A 23677-nucleotide genomic window follows, 5' to 3' on the forward strand; every position below is an offset into this window, starting at 1 on the left:
TCAGTCGTGGTTGATGACAGAAACATAACATTTTTTAGTAAATATTTTAGCCCAGCTATCATGATCAAACTCCAGCTTGATCCAACCTAACAGCTGTCAGTTAAATTTTCCATTGAAAACTAGGGCCTTGGTTCTCATGGGAAGCTAGGCATTTAATACCCACTAAAACCAGAGCTGGCACAGAACTACCTCTGAGGATCTGGGATGTGCGCTTCTCTTTTTGTCTTAATTATTGCCTCACACTATTATCTGCTTATAAAAGGTAACTGTAAAATATCATAAAGTTCACAATGTTTCTATGATGTGAAAATTAATTCTCTTAGGGAGTACACAGAATAAAACAAGAACATTAGGATTAACTGCATCTTGTATTTTCCCTGCTACAGTTTCCCTACTCTGTGGCATTCCTCATGATTTGCATGCTCCAAGCAAAGATAACTAAATTTGTAGCAGAAGAATTACATGGATCTAAAACAGAAACCAGGCAAATGCTGTCCTCAGATAAGATGATGAAATTCTAAGTTGCCATTCAGTTGCTGGTACTAAACTCCTTCTGTAAATGCATTCTGTAAAACTGTTCCCTTCTGGATGTTCTCAATATGTTACACGTTTGATTTACATTTCAAGTTTAAGAATTCTTTTAAATTAACATTGAAGTTACAGTTTAACATTTTTTACTTACACTGACAGGATCCAGAATCTTTACTGCTGCCAAGCTTCCATCTTTCTTATTAGCAACCTTATAGACTTTACCATAAGTGCCTTTCCCAATAGTCTCTATGATTTCCCAGGTATCTGAGGGATCAGCTAATGATTCTAGTCCAATCATACTGGAATTATATTGAAACAATCCATACAATGGCTTCCTGGAAAATAAAGCAGACATACATACAGTGGGAAGCCCTAAGTAACTTGGTACTAAAGAAGGCATCTTATGATAAAGAAATCAAATATTGTCCTAATTAAGGAAGAAATACAGATAGAATCACAAATGAAAACCAGACAGAAATGTAAGATCACTCAATGGAAAGAAAACACTGGAGACTGCTACTCTTTCCTTAGTGTATAATTTGCTTCAAACATTGTCCCATACGCAGCACCATTCTAAACACATTTTAACAACTTCTGACAAAATCTACCCCGCCCTCTACTGCACACCTTTCAATGGACATTTTACACAACTGAATTAACACAGCTCATTAAATGAGGTCCTATTTCTGGTTTTAAAAAGCCATGTCAGGGTTTTTCCATAAATTTGTGTAATGCCCCCTGGAGATTGCCAGACAGGCATTCAGTACATGAGGTACAGCCTCATAATATCTGATATATATAAAAGAGGGCTACATACAGCTAACAAAAGTTAAGACTTGGCTGGTTGGTATCAAAGTACAAGCCAACTTGTAAATGAGCAACAGGTACATCATGGGGGTGTTCTATCACTGTTGGGCTGTCTCTCAACAACTGCACTTGGCTCTCTGTATGTCAGAGAGTGCTATGGTCTGTTACACTGGCTAAACACCTCACAAGATCTTCCGGTGAGGGGACTTGTTTCCCCAGATACTCCTGAATGGACCACTGCAAAGGGTGCCTTTTCACCCTGGAATTACATATATGGTAAGTTCTGGAAATTATGAAAATGACAGTACCATTTTAGGATTTCATGTAAAGTAATAGTAGTTCATCTTGTCCCCGAACTGGAATAATAGAAAGGAAAGATTAAATTTAAGATGGTATTAACTTAACTTTCCCATATTAATCATTATTAGAGAAGCTCACTGGTTGATGGCTTCTCTGAGAAAGAAAATTTTTTGCCCATTTGGTGGCTGTCAGTAGGTATATTAGCTATTTGTGTGCTTAACCAGGAGATATTAAGTCCAAGTGTGTCCGATCATAAGAGTGTGACAGTGACAAAGGCAACTGAAGGCAACACCATCACTGACTGCAAAAGTTCCCAATCTTTGGAGATGGACCAACAAGCCCCTCAAACATACACTTACACTTTAAGGTTTGAGCCATTTCTTTCTAAGCACACCTGATAGCTGCAGATCTGCCTGAAATAATTTTTAAAACTTGCTGTCTTACCTCTTCACCATTTCTAGCATGAGTGATAACCAGAGAAAACCTCTACTTCCCTCCTTGGTAAACCTGTATTTGCACCAAAGCTGATGCCAAATAATGTACGAAACTGCTTTGGCCTCTTCACCAAAAGAAGGCCAAAAAAAAGGCAGAAAAAAAGGGGAGTAAGTTTAAAAAAAAAAAAAGCCAGAATCGTTATAATTTATCTGCTATAACAGTGCAAGTTATTAGGACAATTCCTCAATATTTGATCCAATGCTGCAAATAAAGAACAGTATTCTGAACACATAAACAGAGAAGGAGGTGAGCTGAAAGACTTCTCTGAAATCAGTGAACAGACTGTACTACATGCATTGAAACTGCAGCTACAGATATGGAGTTCCTGATAAGCCAACCTCAAAAACAAGGTTTGCTTGCAGGGTGGGTGTGGTGGAGAATACAAAGATGGGAACAGTTGTGTCTCACAAAAAAAAGCAACACAACAAGGTATTGAACACATGGTTTTAATGCTTTAAGTAAAATGCTAAAGACATTCATGTGCAAAGAAAGAGAATAGACTGGAAATAGCTTTGATACAACCTTACAAGGAAAACAAAGACAGATTGAAAATAAGATCTCGGTAACTATAAGAACTACCCTATCACAGAGATTTGCCAGAAAATTATGCATGGCACTCTTTGTACCAACACAATATTATGATGTGTCCCTCAAAGCAATTGTTGTGGATAAATACATCTTTCCTTAAAAAAAGAAAAAATCTGATGTCATTGCATGCTCTTGTTCTGAAAATTATAACCCTTAAGATGGTATATCCAAACATTTAATTTCATTTACAAACATTTCATTTACATTAACATTTCTTTGTACCAGAAGAAAATGTTGGCAAAATAAAATCTAATGCAAAATTTTTACAGATGGAATCATGATGGATGACTGAAGAAAAATTTTTGTGAGCATTTTAGTGCATTGTGATAACATGGCAGCATTTACAGATGGCATATTTATGCATTACTTGGAATCAGAGATGTGAAATTTGTACCATAAGCCTGCTTAAACCAAAACAAGCTCCTCTTGAAATCAAGTAATATCTATCTAAATAAGGCTCTACACCTGTCATCAGTAAAAGTACCTTTTGCATCTAAGACATCATTGCATTCCTACAACAGAAGTCATTATTTTACAGTACGAAAAAGCAAAAGAACCGTATCTGCTATATCTTCAATAATGAAAAATCTGGATTTAAAAAACCTGAAACCACCACAAAATGTAAACATTATGGGGAATGGCTGAAGTTGTGAAGTAAGTTTGTGCTTTTCTTTTTCTATTTCCTGATTTGTTAAGCTTCAGAAATTAAAACATCCTTGTTTTAACAAAGGCTGCCATTCACTTTTTATTTATACAGTGAAAAGTTATGTATGAACCCAACCACTTCTGCAACAACCACACATTCAGAAGACCTAAACACTAAAATATTGCACCTGAAATTTATGAAAAAACTTCTCCTTTTACTCCCCTTACATAGCTCTGGGCTTTGAAATGATGTACAAAGATTGGCTTCTAGCTGTAAAAAACTCAGCAGTACCCTCCCCAGAAGAAGCCTCAACATATTAGAGACCTCCAATTACAAATATTTCTGCCATCAGTTATAGAAAACTTCTCAGTAGTTAAATTTGTTTCTTCTAGGCAAGCAAAATAGACAACACCAGATGCTGAAAAACTACACTTTGGCAATTAACTCTACTGGCTAGGGAACATGCTACACAAAGCTATTTGGGACTGCACATGTTTATGCAATTTGAGGCAGGACTACATGCCATCAACAAACCCCTAGTGCTCTACCCTGTTTTGCACACTTGGGTAAAGACAGAATGAGAGCAAAAGGCCAACCTGATGGAGTCTACTCAAGCTGCTCTGAGAGACAAAGAGCATGATTTTTTCTTCTAAGAGATAGTAACTTAAATCTTGAAAAAGCTGACCAACCAAGACAAATAATAGGATTAGACAAATATTTATTAATAGGCTTCAGCCACTGACACCATTTCTTTCTTTTATCCATGAAAAGAGATATTCCCCATCCAAGTAAATTTCATGATTCTCTCATAACACCTGACTTCTTCTATTTTGTAAACCTTTACTGTCAGAACAAATTAAATCAGACCAGGCATGACAGACTAACTTAAATGGCAGTCAGGAAAATGTGCAAGCAACATTTTTCTACTTTTAAATAAAATATTTCTCCTGAAGATCAACATTAGAATCAATGACTGGATATTATCATCCCTTAACAGCATCCCCATGATAAAGAGACTACATGTATTATGTACATCATATAAGATATCATAAAAAAAAGTACAGATTACAGACAGTGCACAAATCACTTTTCTATCTGTGAACCACAGCCTTTCAACTATATTCCATGGCTCTAAACAGCCTCAGAAAAGCCATCTAGAAAAATACGTGGTGTCCCAGAAGTTCTACTGTGATACTCGTGCCTAGGCTGTGAAAGCAAAACAAAAAATTCCAAACTCTATATTCAACATGCAGATATTGTTAATGAAATAATTACAACTGGAATAAAATCAGCAACTTCTCCTTGCAAATTTATTATCACAGCTCTCTTCCTCAAAAATTACAGGAAGAAAAGGGACTCACAAGCCAGAGAAACAGCTTTACAATTATTGTTCTATTTTCACTACCACTTCACTCAAATCCTACACACAACAGTGAATCCCTTCTGCATTCCAAAATGCACCCTCTTCTACTTACAGCAAGAGACATTATCTATAGAGATTTTAGAATTAGTAAGAGTCTCACTTCAGCCTGGTGCTTTCTAACAATCATAATACACAGTACTAGACAGTCTTGAGTTCTCTTATAGCTGGGAGGGACATGATAGCAACACCAGCCAATACTAGTGAAAGTAGTGAAAATACTGCTTCCACACAAATAATGCATGGACAGGGCTCCTCTCTGCAATGTGCCATTTGTCTTTGCCCTCTTGTCTCTCTCATGAAACAGCTGGCTTCAGTAAATGCCGTGTAAGCGCACTGTGGAAGAGTAACAATGACATATTCAAAAGTAAGGTATTTCACTCTTTGCAGAGAACTCAGTATTGGTCCCAGGACACTAAATTGTAACTCCTTGGCAGAAGAATTCAGAAGCTAAAGTTGACATTGTTAGCTACAGCCTCACCTATCCATGACAGACCCTATTCTGTTGGCTAGTAGGGGTCACACACAGACAACTACCTCAGAAGCAATAGTTAGAGGAATTAATGAACCAACAAGAAAATCAATAGTCAGAACAGCATCCTCTGCTACTCTCCTCCTGCTATTTCTCACTGGCTACATTAAAACAAAGAGAATGTCAATATCTTGAAATTAAGCATACAAAAAAAAAAAATCTATGAAGATACCATCCTATAACTGTTCTCAGTTGGACCCAGAAAGAGAGACTGCAGAATGTGCTGTGGATAGTTTTTTTGAGATGAAAGTTAATGATGAAAGAAGATGAAGGAGAAGGATAGAAGCATGTTCAAAAGCTATTATTGATGCTATAAAACTTATAAACAAAAAGAGAACCATACTGTAGCTGATCACATATTTTCGCTAGGCAAACATAAGGCACAGAACAACACAACCAGAATAGAACTGCTGCTATATATAGATGAAAGGTAGATCTCTGAGAACACTCCAGCTAAATTCAGTTCACAGAACAAGTCTCACTTGAATACACAAGCCATGAAATCAACTCTGGGTGTTCAAATTGGAAACAGAGAGAACATAAGTGGGAATACATGTTCTCTCCACATATTCTAACTTAAAGTTTTTATTATCTGTGCTTACATACATTCTCTTTGTCTACATAAAGTCCTTTAAATTCAGGAGTATCTTCATTATTTTCTTTTCTTTTGGTTCCTTTGTATGGATGGAGTAGATACTCCAGGCTTTTAGACTTGCAGTATTAGCCACAGGGCCAGAGCTGAGTGATAACTGGGAGCAATGGATTGTGTCTGGATGCCAGCTCTGATGAAAGCATCGTGATTATTTGCTCCCTTGTCTTGTCTGCTTCCAGTTCATCACAGTATGAATCACAACCACATTCCTAATATCAACCATAATAATCTGACCACAAAAGTAGCTACTGACCATCGTGGCACAGAAATCTAAATGTCACCTAGTTCTCTAAGAATAAAGAGAACAAAGAACACCCTAGTCAAATGGTAAAAATTTCACACCACCACTCCTAAATCAGTTCTGAAGTGAAGGTGCTTCTAAGATCATAACCTTAACTCAAATTTTTGAATCTAAACCAGAAAACTCTTCATTAATATCCTGGAAAATGTATGGTCGGAAATATATATGTGCCTAGTCCAGACAATTCAGTACATGTTTTCATTTAGATTCATTGCATAATAATGTGCTGCATTACAAACGTTTGTAAGTAAACTTGTGTTGGACCCTTATATTTATGAGAGCAACATCAACCTTTGTCCAATAACGTTTGATCATTTTTGTATTGTCCATATAAATCAAACTACTCAGGGTAAGGGGTGAATACATTATCCTGACCAGCCAGTTTCATAAACAAACAGATCCAGGATGCATAAAGGTAAAGGTCAAGTACAGCTTTGGCCCTGAGCAGCTCCCCTGCAATCTTCTGACTGGGTGTGCATTTTCAGTCTTTTCAGCAGGACTGTGTCAGATCAGGAGGAACTCCTGACTCCATTGCTGAGTCACAAAACAGAAATCAACAAAAACCTGAAATTTTGAATACCATTGAAAATAAAGTCCCTGATCATTCACACAGAGCTATAATACATTACATTTATTTGAACGCTAATTAATCAGTTCTGTATCTTCAACTCCAAGGACCAAATGCTGAATAAAATCCTGTATCTAGTAATTTAGCATTATTATTAAATTAATTAAACATTATTAAGCAGAAGTTATTTTCCAAGACCAGATCCAAATATCTAAAAGCCTGTTAAGAAGAACAACTCAAACAATCAATTCTGATCACTGGTGCTCCTATTGCAGAAATGCTATTTACATTAGCTATTGAAATAGAATTCCAACAAGCTAAATACACTAAAGCAGTTACAAATGACTAACATCTAACACATCAGTTCCATCTCAGGCTGTGAACTCAGCACTAAACTAAAGCTTATAATCCCATGACCCCATTCAGTTATAAACTGCAGATGGCAGATCAGGTGGCTACCAGGTACGCTCCCCATGCATGAAAAATCAATACCTGAGAAGGTTTTCTCTGCCTCCTTTGGTAGCAATTTACCAGGGCAAAAAAAATGCATGTGTTAGTGCTAAAATGGAAGGATGAAGGGCTGCAATAGAACGGCGACCCACAGACCAAAACCAGGCTCTTCACTTCAGTGTTAATCAGAAAGTTTTTGATAAGCTTTGTGCATGGACGAGGAAGAAGAAATCTAAGACAGATGTAGGATAAACTTTGGAAGAAAATAACTGCAACCTTACATTAGTGACCTATTTTCTGAAACCAGCTTATCTTATATTGGATTTCTGTCCTGCTAAGCATATCAGAATTCTTCAGCACCAAGACAGCTTCCTCACAGGGAGAGCTTGTTTCAGCCAGTGCTGCACAGAACTGTGTTCCATGCACTGGTTTTCATGCCCAGTATTAGACGACAGTAGTGTGTGTAGTATCTGTTAGCTTAAGATGCAGTCATGGAGCTACAAATAAATTGGTCCAATCCTAACAGCTTCACTTCATTAATGCTAAAGATCGTTGTGACACTAATTGATACTGAGCTTGATCTATTTAACAAGTCTTTTACAAGCATGAGCTGAAGAATTAAAGCCACTTCGTCATTCACACAGAGTGAGCAATAACTACTTAATATTTTGAAGGGATCTTCCTATTGTTTCACAATATACCTTAATTGTATAATGCAATCAATCCTAATTCATCACCATAATTCTCCAGTATTTATTTTACAGCAGTTTTATTCTAATGCAGATTTTAATAAGAAGACATACTCTTTTATCCATAAGAAAAATAATAAACTATTATTCATGATATGAAGAATCTCCCTTAGTGCTGACAATGACTTCTTGCTTAGGATGAAGCATTTTCATCAGTGAGCTAGTTGTTATGCATTACCAGCTTGTGTGAAGTAGCCTAGTGTGACACCAATTTGCATAATTTCTCTCCTCTAACAGGCTTCAAAAATAATAACAGGCATATGAGATAGAATCCATTATTTTAAACTAATTTCAGCAGCTATCTTCAAGGAGCAGTTATCAGAAGAAGCTCTATAGAAATAAGTTTAATAAATTATAAATGTATTATTTAGGTTATGCTTTCTGGGCCTATAGCCATGTACATTGAATTCTGTAACAAAGACCAAGGCAAAACCACAAAGCAATTGGCTTGACATCTTCCCAGACAAGAGGCAGGACTGGGATACTAAGCAAGTTTGCAGATGATACAAAACTGGGAAGAGCTGCTGACTCCCTCAGAGTCAGGGAGGCCCTGCAGAGAGGCATCAACAAATTAGAAGGCTGGGCAATTATCAATCATATAAAGTTTAGCAAGGGAAAGTGCTGGATTCTGCACCTGGGGTTGGGCAACCCTGGATGTACAGACTGGGGAATGAGGTGCTGGGGAGCAGTGCCACAGGGACCTGGGGGTCCTGCTCACTGGCAAGCTGGATGTGAGGCAGCAGTGCCCTGGCAGCCAGGAGGGTCAGGTGTGTCCTGTGGGCATCAGGCATAGCATCACCAGCTGGGCAAGGGAGGGACTGTCTCACTCTGCTCTGGGGCTGCCTCACCTCTAGTTCTGTGTGAGGTTTTAGCCACCACAATGTAAGGTATTAAACTACAGAGAAATATCCAAAGAAGCACAATGAAGATGGTGAAGGCCTTGAGGGGGAGCTGTATGAGCTGCTGAGGCCACTTGGCCTGTTCAGCCTGCAGAACAGACTGAAGGGAGACCTCATCACAGGTCTACAACTTCCTTGTGAGGGGAAGAGGAGGGGCAGCACTAATCTCTTCTCTTGGTGACCAGGGACAGGAGCCAAGGGAATGGCCTGAAGTTGTGTCAGGAGAGGTTTAGGTTGGACATCAGGAAAAGATCTTTCACAACAGGTGGTCAGGGTCCCCATGGAAGTGGTCACAGCACCAAGCTTGACAGAGTACAAGAAGCATTTGGACAATGCTCTCAGGCACATGGTGTGACTCTTGGGGATGGTGCTCTGGAGGGCCAGGAGCTGGACACAATGATCCTTGTGGGTTCCTTCCAACTCAGCATATTCTGTGATTCTTGACTGTCTAAAGGTAGCTGGACAATGCCAGTACCCACTGCTGCTCACAGTGAACTTGAAAATCAGTTAGGATTTTGGGGGTACAGATAAAAAAAGACAGAGTGATAAACACAGAAGCAGCTCAGAGCTGTTATACCTGTGTATGTTATTAAATAATGCTTTATTCTACACAGAGTTACAAAACCAACTTTTCTTTTTGTTCTGATCTGAACCCGAAAGAGACCTTACCACCTGTTAATATTAAGATAAAGCAAGAAGAATAGTGTCTTAACATACTGATATAACTACTGGTGGACCTTTTCTTATCTTCCTGGCTTATGCATTTCTACAATGGGAATACTAAATAATATTGCTGCAATTTTCCAATTCTCTCAGATAGTAATCCAGTACAATGTCTGACCTTATAAATTTGAAGAGTAATTTAGACCTTGGTCCACTTTACTACACATTCTGATATATGGTCATCAATACAAAGATCTGATTTATCTTTATCACACAAGTCTACACAATTGACATTTAGGCCTGATGTCCACTAATACAGAAACACATCCCCCAAATACTCAGCTATCCTATTAAGTGAAAAGATACAAGCACCCCAGGAGAAACAATAGATGCCAATACCAACGGGAGCAAAAATTCTCAGAGCTTGCTCCTGTCAGCTGTTTCATACTGAGGAGCACTAATCAATTTCAATTCCTACTGATTCAGGGGATTTGAAGGAGATTAATGCCTCCAAGAGCTGAGATCTTGAAGAGAAACAATTTCATAACAACAAAATTGTCCATGAACTTCCAGAATAGAATTTAAACACAGAATAAAGTAACAAACTAGCCTCTCCCCTAGATTAACTCTTGGGTTGCTGCAGATGGTCTGGAAGAAACTTAAGAGAATTCCTTAACTTAATTTACAAAGAGAAAATATGACGGGTAAGAATGCTGTATCACACACTGGGTACAGTAACTGTGACCTAGAATAATCAGCCTTCAGCAGTTCATTAGCAGCTATTTAGTTTTCTTTTATACATACTGTTCAGTTTATGTAACAGCTCTGTTTTCAGTACTGTGAAGTTTCAGAACTCGAAAAACATTTTGTGATGTCCTTCAAAAAAACAGAAAAAGAGAAGAGATAAAATAGTTGTATGTCACCACAAGCAGCACTGAACTACCAGTTAAGGCAGATTAAAAGTAGATTAGATTGCACAGACAATATGAAACAGGATCTACTGTATTACATATTTAACAGTGTTTCACCTTCAGCCATTTTCTATCACTTCATATGACAGTGGGTCATTTCCCCTTTAGTAAGGACACCCTTTGCAAACAGCCCTAGTTCCTAACTTACTGTTTATGCAGGGAGTGCCTGCTAAAAGAACAAAGTCTGAAGCACCATAAAAGCAAGATGAGCAAAACAGAAACTGACATGATCCAATTTGATCCAATTAAGAAGGATATCTTTATATAGTGTGAGTGATGTGGTGCAATGAGGATGCTCCTTTTACAAGATAGCATTACAAATAGAGCCTACATTTCAAATACAAGCCTAAGAGTTCAGAGAACTCTTGACTAGAACTCACTCCTGTACTGCAGAAATCGTATTTATATGATTCTTCAGGTTCTATTTACAAATTGGACAAACTAGTACCTTCCACCAGTAATACCTTGCATTGAAAGGTATCTCCTACACAGACATCCCAAGCTACAACTCTACACATTACAGCAATGTCCCACTGCAACAGCCCTGCCAGAAGTCTCATCAGCTGTTGCCAGTTGCTTGTGCAGAGGCAGCCCCGTGGTTTGCTCTAAGTGTCCCTTGAAGCTCCAAGCAGGTACATTTTGGCTACTCTCATCAGACATGTGACTTTGTAGACAATCTCAGTTAGCCACAGAGCCATGCTGGCAGCTTCTTCTCTCATGCCTTGAAACCCTCTCAGCTCCACAGCAAGGGTATTTTTAAACATATGTGTGAAGTGAAATAAATATATGCACAGACTTCACAGGGTTTCTGAAAACCCCTTCAGCTATTGCAAGGAACATAAACAATAAAAACAACAGATATCTTGTTTTGACTTGTCAATCTCAGCTTCCTGACATCTCAAACTCTTTCAGCTTTTTACTATAACCAGGAGTTCCCAGTCCCTCATTTCAAGCTTGTGTCATTTACTCTGAAACACATTTGCTCTTCTTTTCTAAATCCCTTCTCCTGATCTCTGCAGCATGCTGGCTTTTTGTGAAAAGAGAGGCTGATTTTCCTTCAAAATGGCTGATAAGAATCCCCTTCCTCTAATCTTCTGCCCTGCCTTGCTGCGTCATTCCTCTTCAAACACACTGTGTGACCAAAACCTCCCACTGAATTTCAGCATCCCACTTTAAGTTTAAAGTTTGATAATTGATTTGTCACACTGAGTATTCAATCCTTTATTTAATGCCACTCAGTCATCAAAATTTAATTTTTCCTATTTGTTTTACTTTTGTTCTTTTTTCCTCTAGCTTTTGGCAGGTGCAAAGTTTATTTCAACCAATCTACAGAAGCAGAAGCATATCAAATAAGGCAAATAAAACCACATTCAAAATGATGCTTGTAGTCTGATAGATTTACACAAAAACCTTCCCAATGTCAAACAGAAATTACATATTGTATATAGATTCCTTGAATTGTCCCAGCTGTCAATGTATTTTTACCATACTCATTTCTGTAAATGGACTTTCTCCCATCACTACTCTTCACATAATGGAAGGTTTGTTACCCAGCTTAGAAAAACAATGCTTGCATCAACAAGATATTCCCTTGAGGGTGTTTCAGCAAAAACAATATATTGTGCTACATTTTTGGAAATTGCCATATCTGATTTATATCCTTGTGTTGACAATTTTACAAAGGTAATTCTCTATAATGAATTATTTATTTCCTGTAGTAATAGACACCTAAGACAGTCTTAAATATTTATATGTTCAGTTAATTCACTAATGAAAACTGAAGTAATTCTAAAATGGGATGTTATCTCAGAGGCATGGGGACCTTACAGACTGCTCAACTTTTACATTAGTGAAGACAACCACTATGTGTGAAGCAACAGGAGGTGAAAGAAACCTGCTCCTGAAAGCATGGTACAGCACTGGGCTAAGGTATCAATATTTCTGTGTGTATTCCAGAAAAAAATTCTCACTTGTCTCTCTGTTCTTCCAATTGGTAAAACGAGTGGTAATATCCTCTAACCATACTCCTTTGCAACCCCTGGGCTTCTCACTAGCATTACAGAGAGATTCCTCTTCAGCAATGGAAATATCTCAGACAAGGAGTTATTGGTTTGTCCATTGACCTGTGCAACTCCACTATCTTTACAGCATCTAAGAAATATTTTGGGTTGCTGGATGCCTGAAAGTAGTTCAGTACCACCTATGGACTGCAAGTCTACAGACACAAATTCCTTCAAGTTAGTTGGCTGTACTGATATCACCCCACACCCAAAACAGGTCAACATAAACAGCTAGAAAAAGAGTTTATTTACTGCATTCATAGTAAGACAAGGCAAGGTTTGTAAAGTCAAAAGAGAATAGAAAATTGGAAGGAAAAAAAAAAAAGTCTGCATCCATTCAGAGTCATATCCCCCTTCATAATCCATCCCTGCCTCTTGGGCAATTCACCTATGTCTATGTCTGCACTTTCTAAAGCACACACTACAATCATTTATCTAAGAAGGCAGTAATCTGTTTGTCCATCAAATAATTGCTTTTCACCTTCTGGAGAAGTTGACTGCTTTAGGTCTCATGTGAAAAGTCTCATTTGGCTTTTTTATTATTCTCATTTGGCTCAAATTCTTACAATCTATTAGTCCATTGTGAAGGATAACATTAGCTGGAAAATGGCTAAACCTCAAGGGAAAAAAAAACCCTCTCTAAATGGTAACATTTACTTTTTACACATTTGTGTACACACATAAACAGAATCAAGATGTGTCCCATAGTTAAACAAGTCTTAACAGAAGCTGCATGTGATAATAATGAATGTTGCTGAAGTCAGTGGTTTAGCATGCAATCCTATTTTTGAAGGATGCTGTAACAAAGCAAAGGTACTACTGCAAACATTAGGGAACAACATTCCAGACTACCCATGCTGCTTTGCTCTCATCACTACTAAGAAAGGTCAGCCACAAATGAATAATGATTTTGAAACTGCAAATTTGTGTCTTAGCTTTAGGGAGAAAAAACCAACCCATCTGACAGAGACAGGTTAGGGAAAGCTACATTTGCTGGACTTGTTCTCTGAACAATAACTCTTTCAAGGACCTCAAATCTACAGTTATTTCAGAAATTGTTCACAGGCCTCCTAGATTCCAGGAATAAAAAAGTAGGAGAAAAAATGAGGAGATGTAAGCCACAGTTCATTCTGTACCTTCAACTACTGATTGTCAGTGAAAAAGAAAGAAAAAATCTTTCAGATGACAGATTCTAAAGCAGTGGATGTATTAGCTAATTCAGATGCAGAAAGGAAGTACAGTGCAAAGTCACAAAATCAGAAGCCATATGGTACTCCACATAAAAACAAAATCCATTACAGATTTGAGTTTCACTACATGTACAAAGAAAACATTTAAAGAATGTGACTGTCAAAAGATGAAGAGATGATCATGCAAATTTTAAATTTAAATAGGTCACTGGTAGAAAACTTAAGGAAAATACTGCAAAATCCAGAATTAATCCTTGACAAGGCTATTAGATTGTGTTAGCAACTGAAGTCAGCCAGAAGGACTCCAGTCTTGAGTGGGCTGTACTTTGACATAACGAAGGTGTTCATGAATTCAAAACATTAGGAGAAAACAGACCTGCAGCAGACAGGCATGTGAGCTCTGACTGAAGCAAAGAGCTGCATGTAGAACTGCATGTAGCTTATCAACTACAACAATGAACCCAGAATAATGCCCAGCTATTTTGCAAAAGCTTGCAGGGTCAGGGCATTTACTTCTCATGGAAGCTGCATTTAACCAGAGGCTATTGTCCTTGGTCACTGTCCAGGCTATCCTACAGCCATGTCTCTGCCCAAGCATGTACCCCATTCATCCAGACCCAGGCACCAACCCATGGACTTGATCTTCCCAACAGACCTGGAGTCTGCCTTGCTCCTCCACACAGGCCTGCCTGTCACTGCACTGTCAGCTGACTGGCTGCCATCCCTGACCCCACACCTGCCTGTGGTCCCTACAGGATGCCCCAGCTAAGTGTGGCCACTGGCACCCATGGCTCCTGGCTCACGTGCCCTCCCAGGGCAGCCCAGCCCACACTGCAGAGTGCCCCCTGGTACTTTACTCAAGCCTTTTTCCTGCTAGCCTCCCTCAGAGCATGCAAAAGCTTGCACACTTTTCTCTCTCTGTAGTGAGTCCTGCAGATCTACAGATCCCTGACTGGGTATCAAGACACAAAACCAGTGAGACCAAAGAGCCTGATTGACACATGAGCCAGATACATTTTTCTCATGATTACTATTTTCATCTTCTAAAAAAGGAGACAAATGAAGGTGCACATGCTACAGCATTATCTGGTTATAACTGTTAGGGTTCACAGACTCTTAAACAAATGTTTATTGTCCATTCCTCATGGTAACACTGTTTCTATAGAAAACATTTGTTGAAATAAAAAAGAATGTAGTCCGGAAATTGTTATGCAAATATTTTAAAGCAAGCAAACTCCTTTTTGTATTTTTTCCTTTTCCTCCTTCACACAGAATAAGCAAGCATTTGAGGCCATAAGAACATTCTGTTCTTAGTTAAATAATAATTTCGACAACCAATATTTAATTACACAAAAACCACACTGTAAAGTAGAACTTTATTTCAGAGATAGCTTTTAAAAAAATTATCTTTACTAAAACTTAATTTCAAATTTAATAATTTTCTTTCTTCTATTAAATAGACAGCTCCTATAGAATCCTGGCAATTCAGTATGTATTATTTAACAAAATTAGTCTTTGCCAGAAATGATAAAATTATTCTGATTTTTATGTCTCTGGAATTCATACAAGAGTAATATCAAGTTTGAATGCTAACAAAGTATTCTTCTGCCTCATGAAATAGTCATACTCATTTGTCATCAAGACTTTAACAAGGAGGAATACAGCCTTCTCACTTCTGTCTGTAAAGGACTAGCAAAGATCTTTCCTTCGTTTAATTCTGAATGTCTCCTGAACCACTCCTAATAATTTCCTTTTCCTGTACAACACAGTACTAGATACATTTAAAATTTACTTAGAAAGATGACTCCATATTTCAGGTAGAAAAATAAAGTTTATATACGCACATCACCCAAAACTTACAGTAGTTTTTCACCATTAAAACTTCAAGCTACCACTATATTTTCTACATCTTTCCAGATGTATCATTAAGATCATAAAAATCAGATTAAATAAAGAATAAAAGCTACACCACAGCATGGGGAGGCAAATGCAACAAAACTTTAAGACAGTTTTATCAAAAACCATACCTTGAGGATATGGAATCATTGCAGCCTTCTTGTCCACAGTATAACCATGAAGCCTAAAATGCTGGTTTTTCCATTTCAGTTCTTGTGGAACTAATCAGAGATCAAAAGTTGTGCCCCTGGACACAGAACTTTTACATGTGGAAAAATCACCCTAATTTAAGCAGGGGGAAGTAGGGCGTGGATTCTGCACCACAACTTTTTATGGGGAAAGCACTTTATCTGATTTAACAAGTACACAAAATTGCATTCTCAGGTGTTGCTCGTATATATTTCATACTCAGTCTTTCAGCCTGTCACAAAGAGCTCACTCACTTTCCAGCTCAGACAGGAGATGAATTTTCTATTCCAAAGGCCTTTTGGCAGATTGGTCAACAGGTGCTCTTTTCACAGCAGCCAATCTGTTGCTATGAGGGAACATGAAACCAAACACATTTTCTTGCGAATGCTGCTGAATTCTGTGAAGTTCCCAGCTGAGCAACCTTAACCCATCAGAAATCACCATATTACCACCTTTTGCCCAGCTAATAAATCAGTTAGTTTCTCTGTATTACAATATCTATTATTACAATCAGGCACCATAGTCCTTCACTCTTGAAACTGGAAAGAGGTCAAACTATCCCTAGTGAGAAGCAACTTAAGTCTTATATGAATCACCAACATATTTCTTTAATTTATCATTAGCTGACTTCTGCAGAGCCTCCACACCTTCTGCCAGCATATAAATTACTTCTGGAGCTATAAAACAAACATATCAGCAAGGGAGTTGCACTAACATCACTTTCCTACATCTTAGGAGTTGTTAAATTCAAGTCACTTAATCTAATACCAGTCCTTCCTCCTCATTTAATGACAATACACATGTGTTCAATACAGCAATCAGTTTAGTTTTATAATCATTCTTCACTAAGACAGTGTTTCACCACAAACCATGAAGCATCATACTAGATATAGCTTATAAGCAAACTGCTTACCTTTTGGCGTGTATAAAATGTTCATTACAAAACAATCAAGATCAACAGCTGAAAAATATCCTTTTAATTTAACTAATGGGGAATTTTCCTCATTAATATAGTTGCAAATGATTTTCAACGATTTTCCAAAACTAAAAAAGATATAGTGATTTTTAAATACTCTTGACTTTTGAAGATACACTTTTTCCTTGAATTCATTTTTAATCACAGGAAGTTTTCTGAATTATGTACTATATCTACTGTACTTATCATCTCTCCTGGCTGGCCTCTCAGAACCATTAATTCTCTGCTCCATCTGCTACAGTTGCTCATACCACAGATGACATTTACGTTAGATTTGTTTCCTCAGAAGAAAATATATTGGAAAGGGTAGTCTGACAGGTCTTTATGTCCATTCCACAGGCTAAACACAAGTTATAAAGATCATTCATGTAACAACTGACAGAAATGATGAGAGAACAAGAGGAGACAACAAGATGTGCAGCAAACATGCCCTCTTCTTTCAAGTGAATTGGAATTAATCGCATCTATCATTCATCCTTCCAGTAGGTTTAAAATAACAGTGTAAAAAATACACCAGGAGACATGGAAAAGGCCATCCCACTCTACATGTTTTACAACTCTTCCTGCTTTATTCAGGAAAACTGCAATCAAAGGCAATATTGCATTTCTTCAATATCAGAAATAGGGCTGCTTTTTTTTCTTTCTGAACAGAATTTATACCAATTCTGTACAGCAAACAGAATGATGTATCAAACAGCTCAGTGACAAGTTGTATGGACATAGCACAACATGACAGAATTGTCCCATGGCAGAGAGAGGGTCAGTGAATTTTACTCATTTACAACATCCAAACTGTCCAGTAACCTATTTACAGATCAGAAACTTGAAGACAGCATCTGTTCTGCATATAACCTTTAATACTTGTTAACGTATTAAAAAGTACGCAGTAACTGGGACAGGAAATTTTGCAACAATTTTTTTTTTCTGAATAAAAAAACCTCACCTATATGGAATAACATGTTTTAAAAATGTTTTTAAAACAAATGCCTCAGTAGGATGACAGATTCTGCAAAATCTACAGTGAGCTGCTAAGCATTTCATGAAAATAATTTTCTACCATCAGCCAGAGTATTGGTACGTTCAGAGGACTGACCTTCAGGATACCTTAGTCCTATAAGAAACCTTTACTCTGAAAAATCACTGCACCACACTAAGCTACTTCTCCATTTACATTTTCTCTTGTTCATAGTAATTCTTACTTTGTGCTAAAATTTTGTATATATTCTGCACATACTTACAAACAATACAAAAAGGAGAGAGAGTGAAAGAGAGAGGGGAAAAGGGAGGGAGAGAGGGTTACTGAAAATGTTTGTCCCGTATGTCTTTCAGGCCCAAATTAATCACAGTTCATTTCTACCCCTCTGTTCATGCCAGGCTGAGTAACAGAGAATAGTAGAAGACAAGGACCATGGACGAGATTTAGAAATCTCAACAGCATTGGTCAGTAAAGACTAATAGACCAAATTATTCTTACAGTGAATTACCATGAACCTTTTCCCTCTTTCTGTCACATTTGCACAATGCCTAAGCTGAGGGAAGAAGCAGCACAGAACACTAGAAATCAGGAAACTTTTCACCTGGAAGAGTTCGGTAAATTCTACTTGTGCAGGGAAGTATTTAGGAAACAAAACAGTGGATGGGATTTTTGTTTTTCCAAGAAGCAGTCAAATGCAAAGACAAGATTCCCTTTGGGATCAGGACCACTGTTCTAGTTCTGTACCTACCCAGGAAATCATGAGTGGAGACAGCATTCTTCCAAACTGTTTTAAGCAGCATTTTCTGTTGTTTCAGATTTCAGTGCCATGAGAAAATGTCCCTTAAATATTTCTATATTTTCCTTGATTATCCACGAAAAAGTGCCAGAGATGCCTTTACTTTCTATCTATTTTTACATACAACACATCATTTCCATATAAATCTCAAATTTCTATTTAGTATCTGCTTACAGCTGTACTTAAGCTGCTCATGGTAAAACAAGTGGCCTCCCCTTTGCAAGATATCTCCCCCACTGTAGGATATTATAAAGCCTTTACCAAAACATTTACAATATGCTGTTTATTAGTGACACAGAGTCCTCCTAAAAAACTGTTCTCCAAAAAACTTCTGTCTTCTTAAAGTCACAAGTAGAAGATAGAACACCTGGAACAAGGAGATGCAGGAATGCAGTTTAAGAGCTCTATTTGAGACCTGGGTCCAAATGCAAGAGGAAAGGCTGGGAAGACAGCCAAGGTAAGGCATATCTGCATACCTACAAGGTCAGTACAGCCTCCATCGTAGAGTCAGAACTGTGTCAAGGATAGAGTACAAGATTTACTCGGTACTATGACAATCTGATTCACCTTGGCCTTAGAGGAGCCTTAACAGTAAAGGTACCATCACTGCACTCCACAAGATTCTCCACACAGTCCCCAAAAAACATTTATATGCTTTTAAGTCACAAAGCATTTTGGAGAAGAAGCTGTGATGTATACTAGAAATCACTGTGCATTCTATAGATATATCTATCTTGCAAAAACAGCTTTGTCAAGGACACAGGCATCTGCTAGCTAACAGGAGTCAAATCTTTTATACACATGGATAACTGTGCATCTCTGCAAAAATTGTGCTAATCTAACTAGATTTTGTCTTGCAAGGGTGAAGATCACCTCAGCGCGACAGTGCCAACTGTCCTGTCATTAGCTCCATTATCACAACGACTTAAAAAGAGCTACTACTGTTACTATACACATACGTGGAAGAACTTTGGGCTTCTTTAAAAAGAGCTAACACAATGTGCAAATCCTTAGCTGGAAATTGTTACCTACAGCATTAATATTTTCGGTGAACTGATTCTGCTTTTAAAAATTTTTGATAATGAAATCCCCAGGTTTCATTTCACAATAGGTTGACAGTGACAGGGCCATGAATCCTGATGAGAAAGAAAGCTACCATTTTATTTCTTTGGCAAAGAACCCAAGCAGGAAAAGGTATACCATGAGTCAATTCTTCAGACTGGAGTTATAATGAAAGCAGTACAGGCTGCACTCTCCACAATCCATCCTTTCTTTTTGTATCAAGGCTGTAAAAAGCTTATTCCTCCTCCAATACTTTAGGCACTGCCCCACATCATAACTATCAACACTACAAACTCCTAAGTCAAAACTAATAGCCTTTAAGGTGAGGTTTATAACAATCATTCTTCTGAAGGAAGACAACAGGTAAGGCCTGTAGAAACCAGGCACTGAATTTCCTTTCAGAGGTGAGACTAGAGTTAGCTAAAAACCATACCTAGGAATTTTACCAGTCACAGAGATTTGTATTTCATCATGCCCCATACCACTCAGTTCAAAAGTCTCACTTCAGCAAGTAGTTTCTGAACAGCCCTAGAAAGAGAAGGGCTGAAAAAGCCCAAAATTGCATGGGCAGTTCTACCCTCAGGGAGTGTTCAGAAATGGAATTACACCTCTAGTGCAACCTATCCAGTATAGCTGGGCTGTTACAGAAAAGAACAGGCATACAGGAAAGTATGAAAGCCTCAATGCAAAGCAACAACTGTCAGTAACTGTTAGATTTAATTACATGTTCTCCATAACTTTCGCAGTGTTCTTGGCATTAAGATGAAATTAGGAATCAGCTATTTTGCCTGGCTCACTAGCTTAATTTCATTACACGAGAAACAAAAAACAAAAACAAAAAACAAATTAATAAATACAACTCCAAGCAGAGAAACAGTCCCCAGCTACCAGCTGACATCTAAGACAACTATGACTTGTTAGCAGAATGAGACAAGAACTTGTCTATTTTGTGGAAGTAAGTCAGAACAACACATTTAGTTTTTCTCCAGGGTGCCACAGATGATGACATTTAAAAACTTTCTTACCTAAACTGGTTTGCTTCAGGACTTGCTGTGTTCTCATCTGTTGCAACAAGAAACAGAAAAAGCCAAGGCTTGACAGTCTTCAAGACACTTGAGATCTCTGGCATTTTTCCAGATATTTCAAAGTAACAGGCTACCCAAGCTAGTAGTTGTTACAAACCCAACTGCATTATAATTTTATTCCAAAGCTGACTAACAACAAAAGAGAATAGGTGAAAAACTAAAGGTTGAATTCCTTACCTGACATAGCTCCTGTTAGCCATATGCTCAAGCCAGCAAAATGTACTGTCTCTCTGAGCAATAAACCTAGAATAGGCAAAGGCTGAATTATTAACAAGAACACGAGGAGGCCTTAAAAGCACATGATGAATGAAACAGAAATACAAAGCTTACAGTCTGAGTTAGTTTGTAAAGGAAACTTAGCTCAGTTGATCTATTTTGAACACTAAATGGCACATGGAAAGAAGCAGGATGGTGTTTTGCTGTAATGCAGGGGAAGGGTGAACACACTCCCCTAAACTGTCTTCTTACCAGTCTCTCACGATGTAGAATTTGACTAAAATAGAAATATCTGATTTTTATTATATGGTGGTTGTAAACATTCCCACTCCACTGGTCACCTCTCTTTTCAGTCATTAATTGCTAATGTGCTTCCAACACTCTATTTTGGCCTCCAGCTTTTTGTACCAAACATTGTAGATGTGCTCTTCAAGCAACTTACAACTGCACTGATACCATCTCTAGGTTCATACTCTATTTCAGGTTTAAAATTGGGTCATCCAATTAACTTTTAACATGGCACAGCACAGCAGGAATGAAAGCTACAGATATCTAGGCAAAGGCTGGAACTTCTTTCACATAACTTTGTGTCTTTGGATAGTGCTGATAGCAACTATAAAGTACCAACGAACATAAGAAACCTTGCCAGGACAAAAGGAGATATTGAGACCAAGTTATCCTCTCAAGAGAGAATTTTCTAGTTCCTCTGTATTCTGTTCTGCAGAATTCTTATTATCACTTTCAATGCCATGAAGAAGACACTAATGATTAGCACAGCATTCAGAAAATTACATTATCTGTCCAGCCACTTCATACTGTTCCATCTAAACGTTAGGTTGCTAATTCTAGGGATGGGAGACACAGGACTCATCTTAAGTACACAAATGTGAATATCCACATGGAAGTTGGACATTTAAACTGACATTCACAACAATGAGAAAATAGGACCAGCATATGAGGCCTGGAGGAGAGCATCACTCAGAAAAGAAAGTCTTTGTCTGCACAGTGCCTCTGGGAAACTGGAATCAAGAGATTTAACTTCCTTACTTAAATATTTCCCCTTAATTGGAATTCACCTTTCTTTCTTATACCTTAATCTCAACTCCCTACAGGTTTGAATCACAGGCAGCCAAAAGTAAAGTGGCAGATTCCCACCTTTAGACACAAAGGAAGATGAACAATTACTTCCTGAATTACAGAGATTAATATTAGTTCCAGGTACATACAAGGCAGGAAGCATCTGTTTATTAACAGAGATATTATCTGCTTTATAGAGTCAACCTTGCTATTTAATACACTATTTTCAGTCATTGCACACAATGTGGGAATAGTAATTCTGCTCAGATTAAATACAAGTAATTTTTTTTTTTTTTCCATCAAAATGCCCAGCTTAATATATTGTTGAAGCTTTCAGCCATGAACACTGACCCCTCTGGAAATTATATCCCTTTCAAGTGTTTCAGTTTGCAAACTACAGAAATCTCCAGGGGTTACTGCAAGCATTGCTCTGTGAATCAGAGGGACAAATGTATCGCTATTATTTCTGCCACAGAAGTGCCATGAGACTGAAGGAGATGAAATTTTCTTGTAAACTTCGGAAAGTGTATGTGATGTGAGAAAGGTCAAAGCAAAACAAACAAATAAAAAGTCCATGCAAAATATTAGGAAAACAGCTGAAGAGACTGATAGCAGTAATTATGCCATTATTTCAAGTGGGCTGAACATATTCCACACTCCCCAGTGTACTGAATGCACCTCTCTCCACAGTCAGTATGCTACCATGCTTCAGGACATGAATAAATTTTCCTCAATTTTCATCTATTTCATAAGAAATATTGTAAAATTAGCTTAGTCTACTGTTTTCATACATGTAGTTCTGCCAATGTCTCCTTTTTCCACATACAGTGTCAGTACTCCCTCTCCACGCAGCAGGATAGAGGCCATGTCTAAGGAAGAAACCAGATGAGGGGTGGAGGGAAAGAGGACCAGTCAGCAAGAAGCTATGACACAACTTGTTCCTTACAAAGCACCACCAGCAGCAAATGAAAAATGCTGTACTTCCTCCCCCCTCACCACAGGCCAATTCTCAGCTGTGTTCAGCAGAGCTTTTCCCTACTGTATAGCACTCAGATGAAGAAGCTCAGCCTTACACTGGCATTCATTTATCCCAGAGCAGTGCCATTCTAGCTACTGCCATACAGCTTTTCAGCTTTGGCAACAGGGAAGCACGTATGGCCCTACACAATGCATTATTCAGAGAAGTTCTCCTTCCCAGAGAGGGAAAAATTCCTTGCAGCGATTTTGCACAAATAAACAACAAAAGTTTCTCAAATTATTTTCCAGATTTCTGATGTGGTGCTGTGTTTCTTCACTATTTATGTCACATGTTCAACTCTCAAAACAAGACCTGTTCAGAGATGTGAAAGATTTATGAAAAGCAGAACAAGTTAGGAAGGAACTAGCAGAAGATTGATTTGATGCATTTTATTTATCCATCTCCATTTCTACCTGAAGAGCAGTCACCCCACTGTCACAGAGGAATGGATGTTTCCCTCAGCTGTACACTGTAACCCCCCAGGTGACATCATCCTCACTGTGTCCTTTTAGATTTTGCTGCTGCAGCTCCCTCACCTTCTTCCTATCACCCCTCCACATTTCA

General features: G+C 38.1%; 1 protein-coding gene across 1 annotated transcript in view; it reads right to left on the minus strand.

The window, feature by feature from the left end:
* Positions 1–21039, minus strand: part of MYO3B (myosin IIIB) — a 186983-nt gene extending 165944 nt beyond the window's left edge. The window contains exons 1-3 of the mRNA XM_071434937.1: positions 20980–21039; positions 20743–20779; positions 683–866 (exon numbers count right to left, since the gene is read on the minus strand). Of these exons, the coding sequence (XP_071291038.1) occupies positions 683–866; positions 20743–20779; positions 20980–20986 (228 nt within the window). The 5' untranslated portion in view covers positions 20987–21039. The remainder of the gene's footprint in view (positions 1–682; positions 867–20742; positions 20780–20979) is intronic.
* Between the last annotated feature and the right edge of the window lie 2638 nt (positions 21040–23677).

The sequence above is a fragment of the Agelaius tricolor genome, unplaced genomic scaffold (assembly GCF_023055355.1).
Source record: "Agelaius tricolor isolate 1412-34295 unplaced genomic scaffold, bAgeTri1.0.p SCAF_10, whole genome shotgun sequence".
NCBI classification, from domain to species: Eukaryota; Metazoa; Chordata; class Aves; order Passeriformes; family Icteridae; genus Agelaius; species Agelaius tricolor.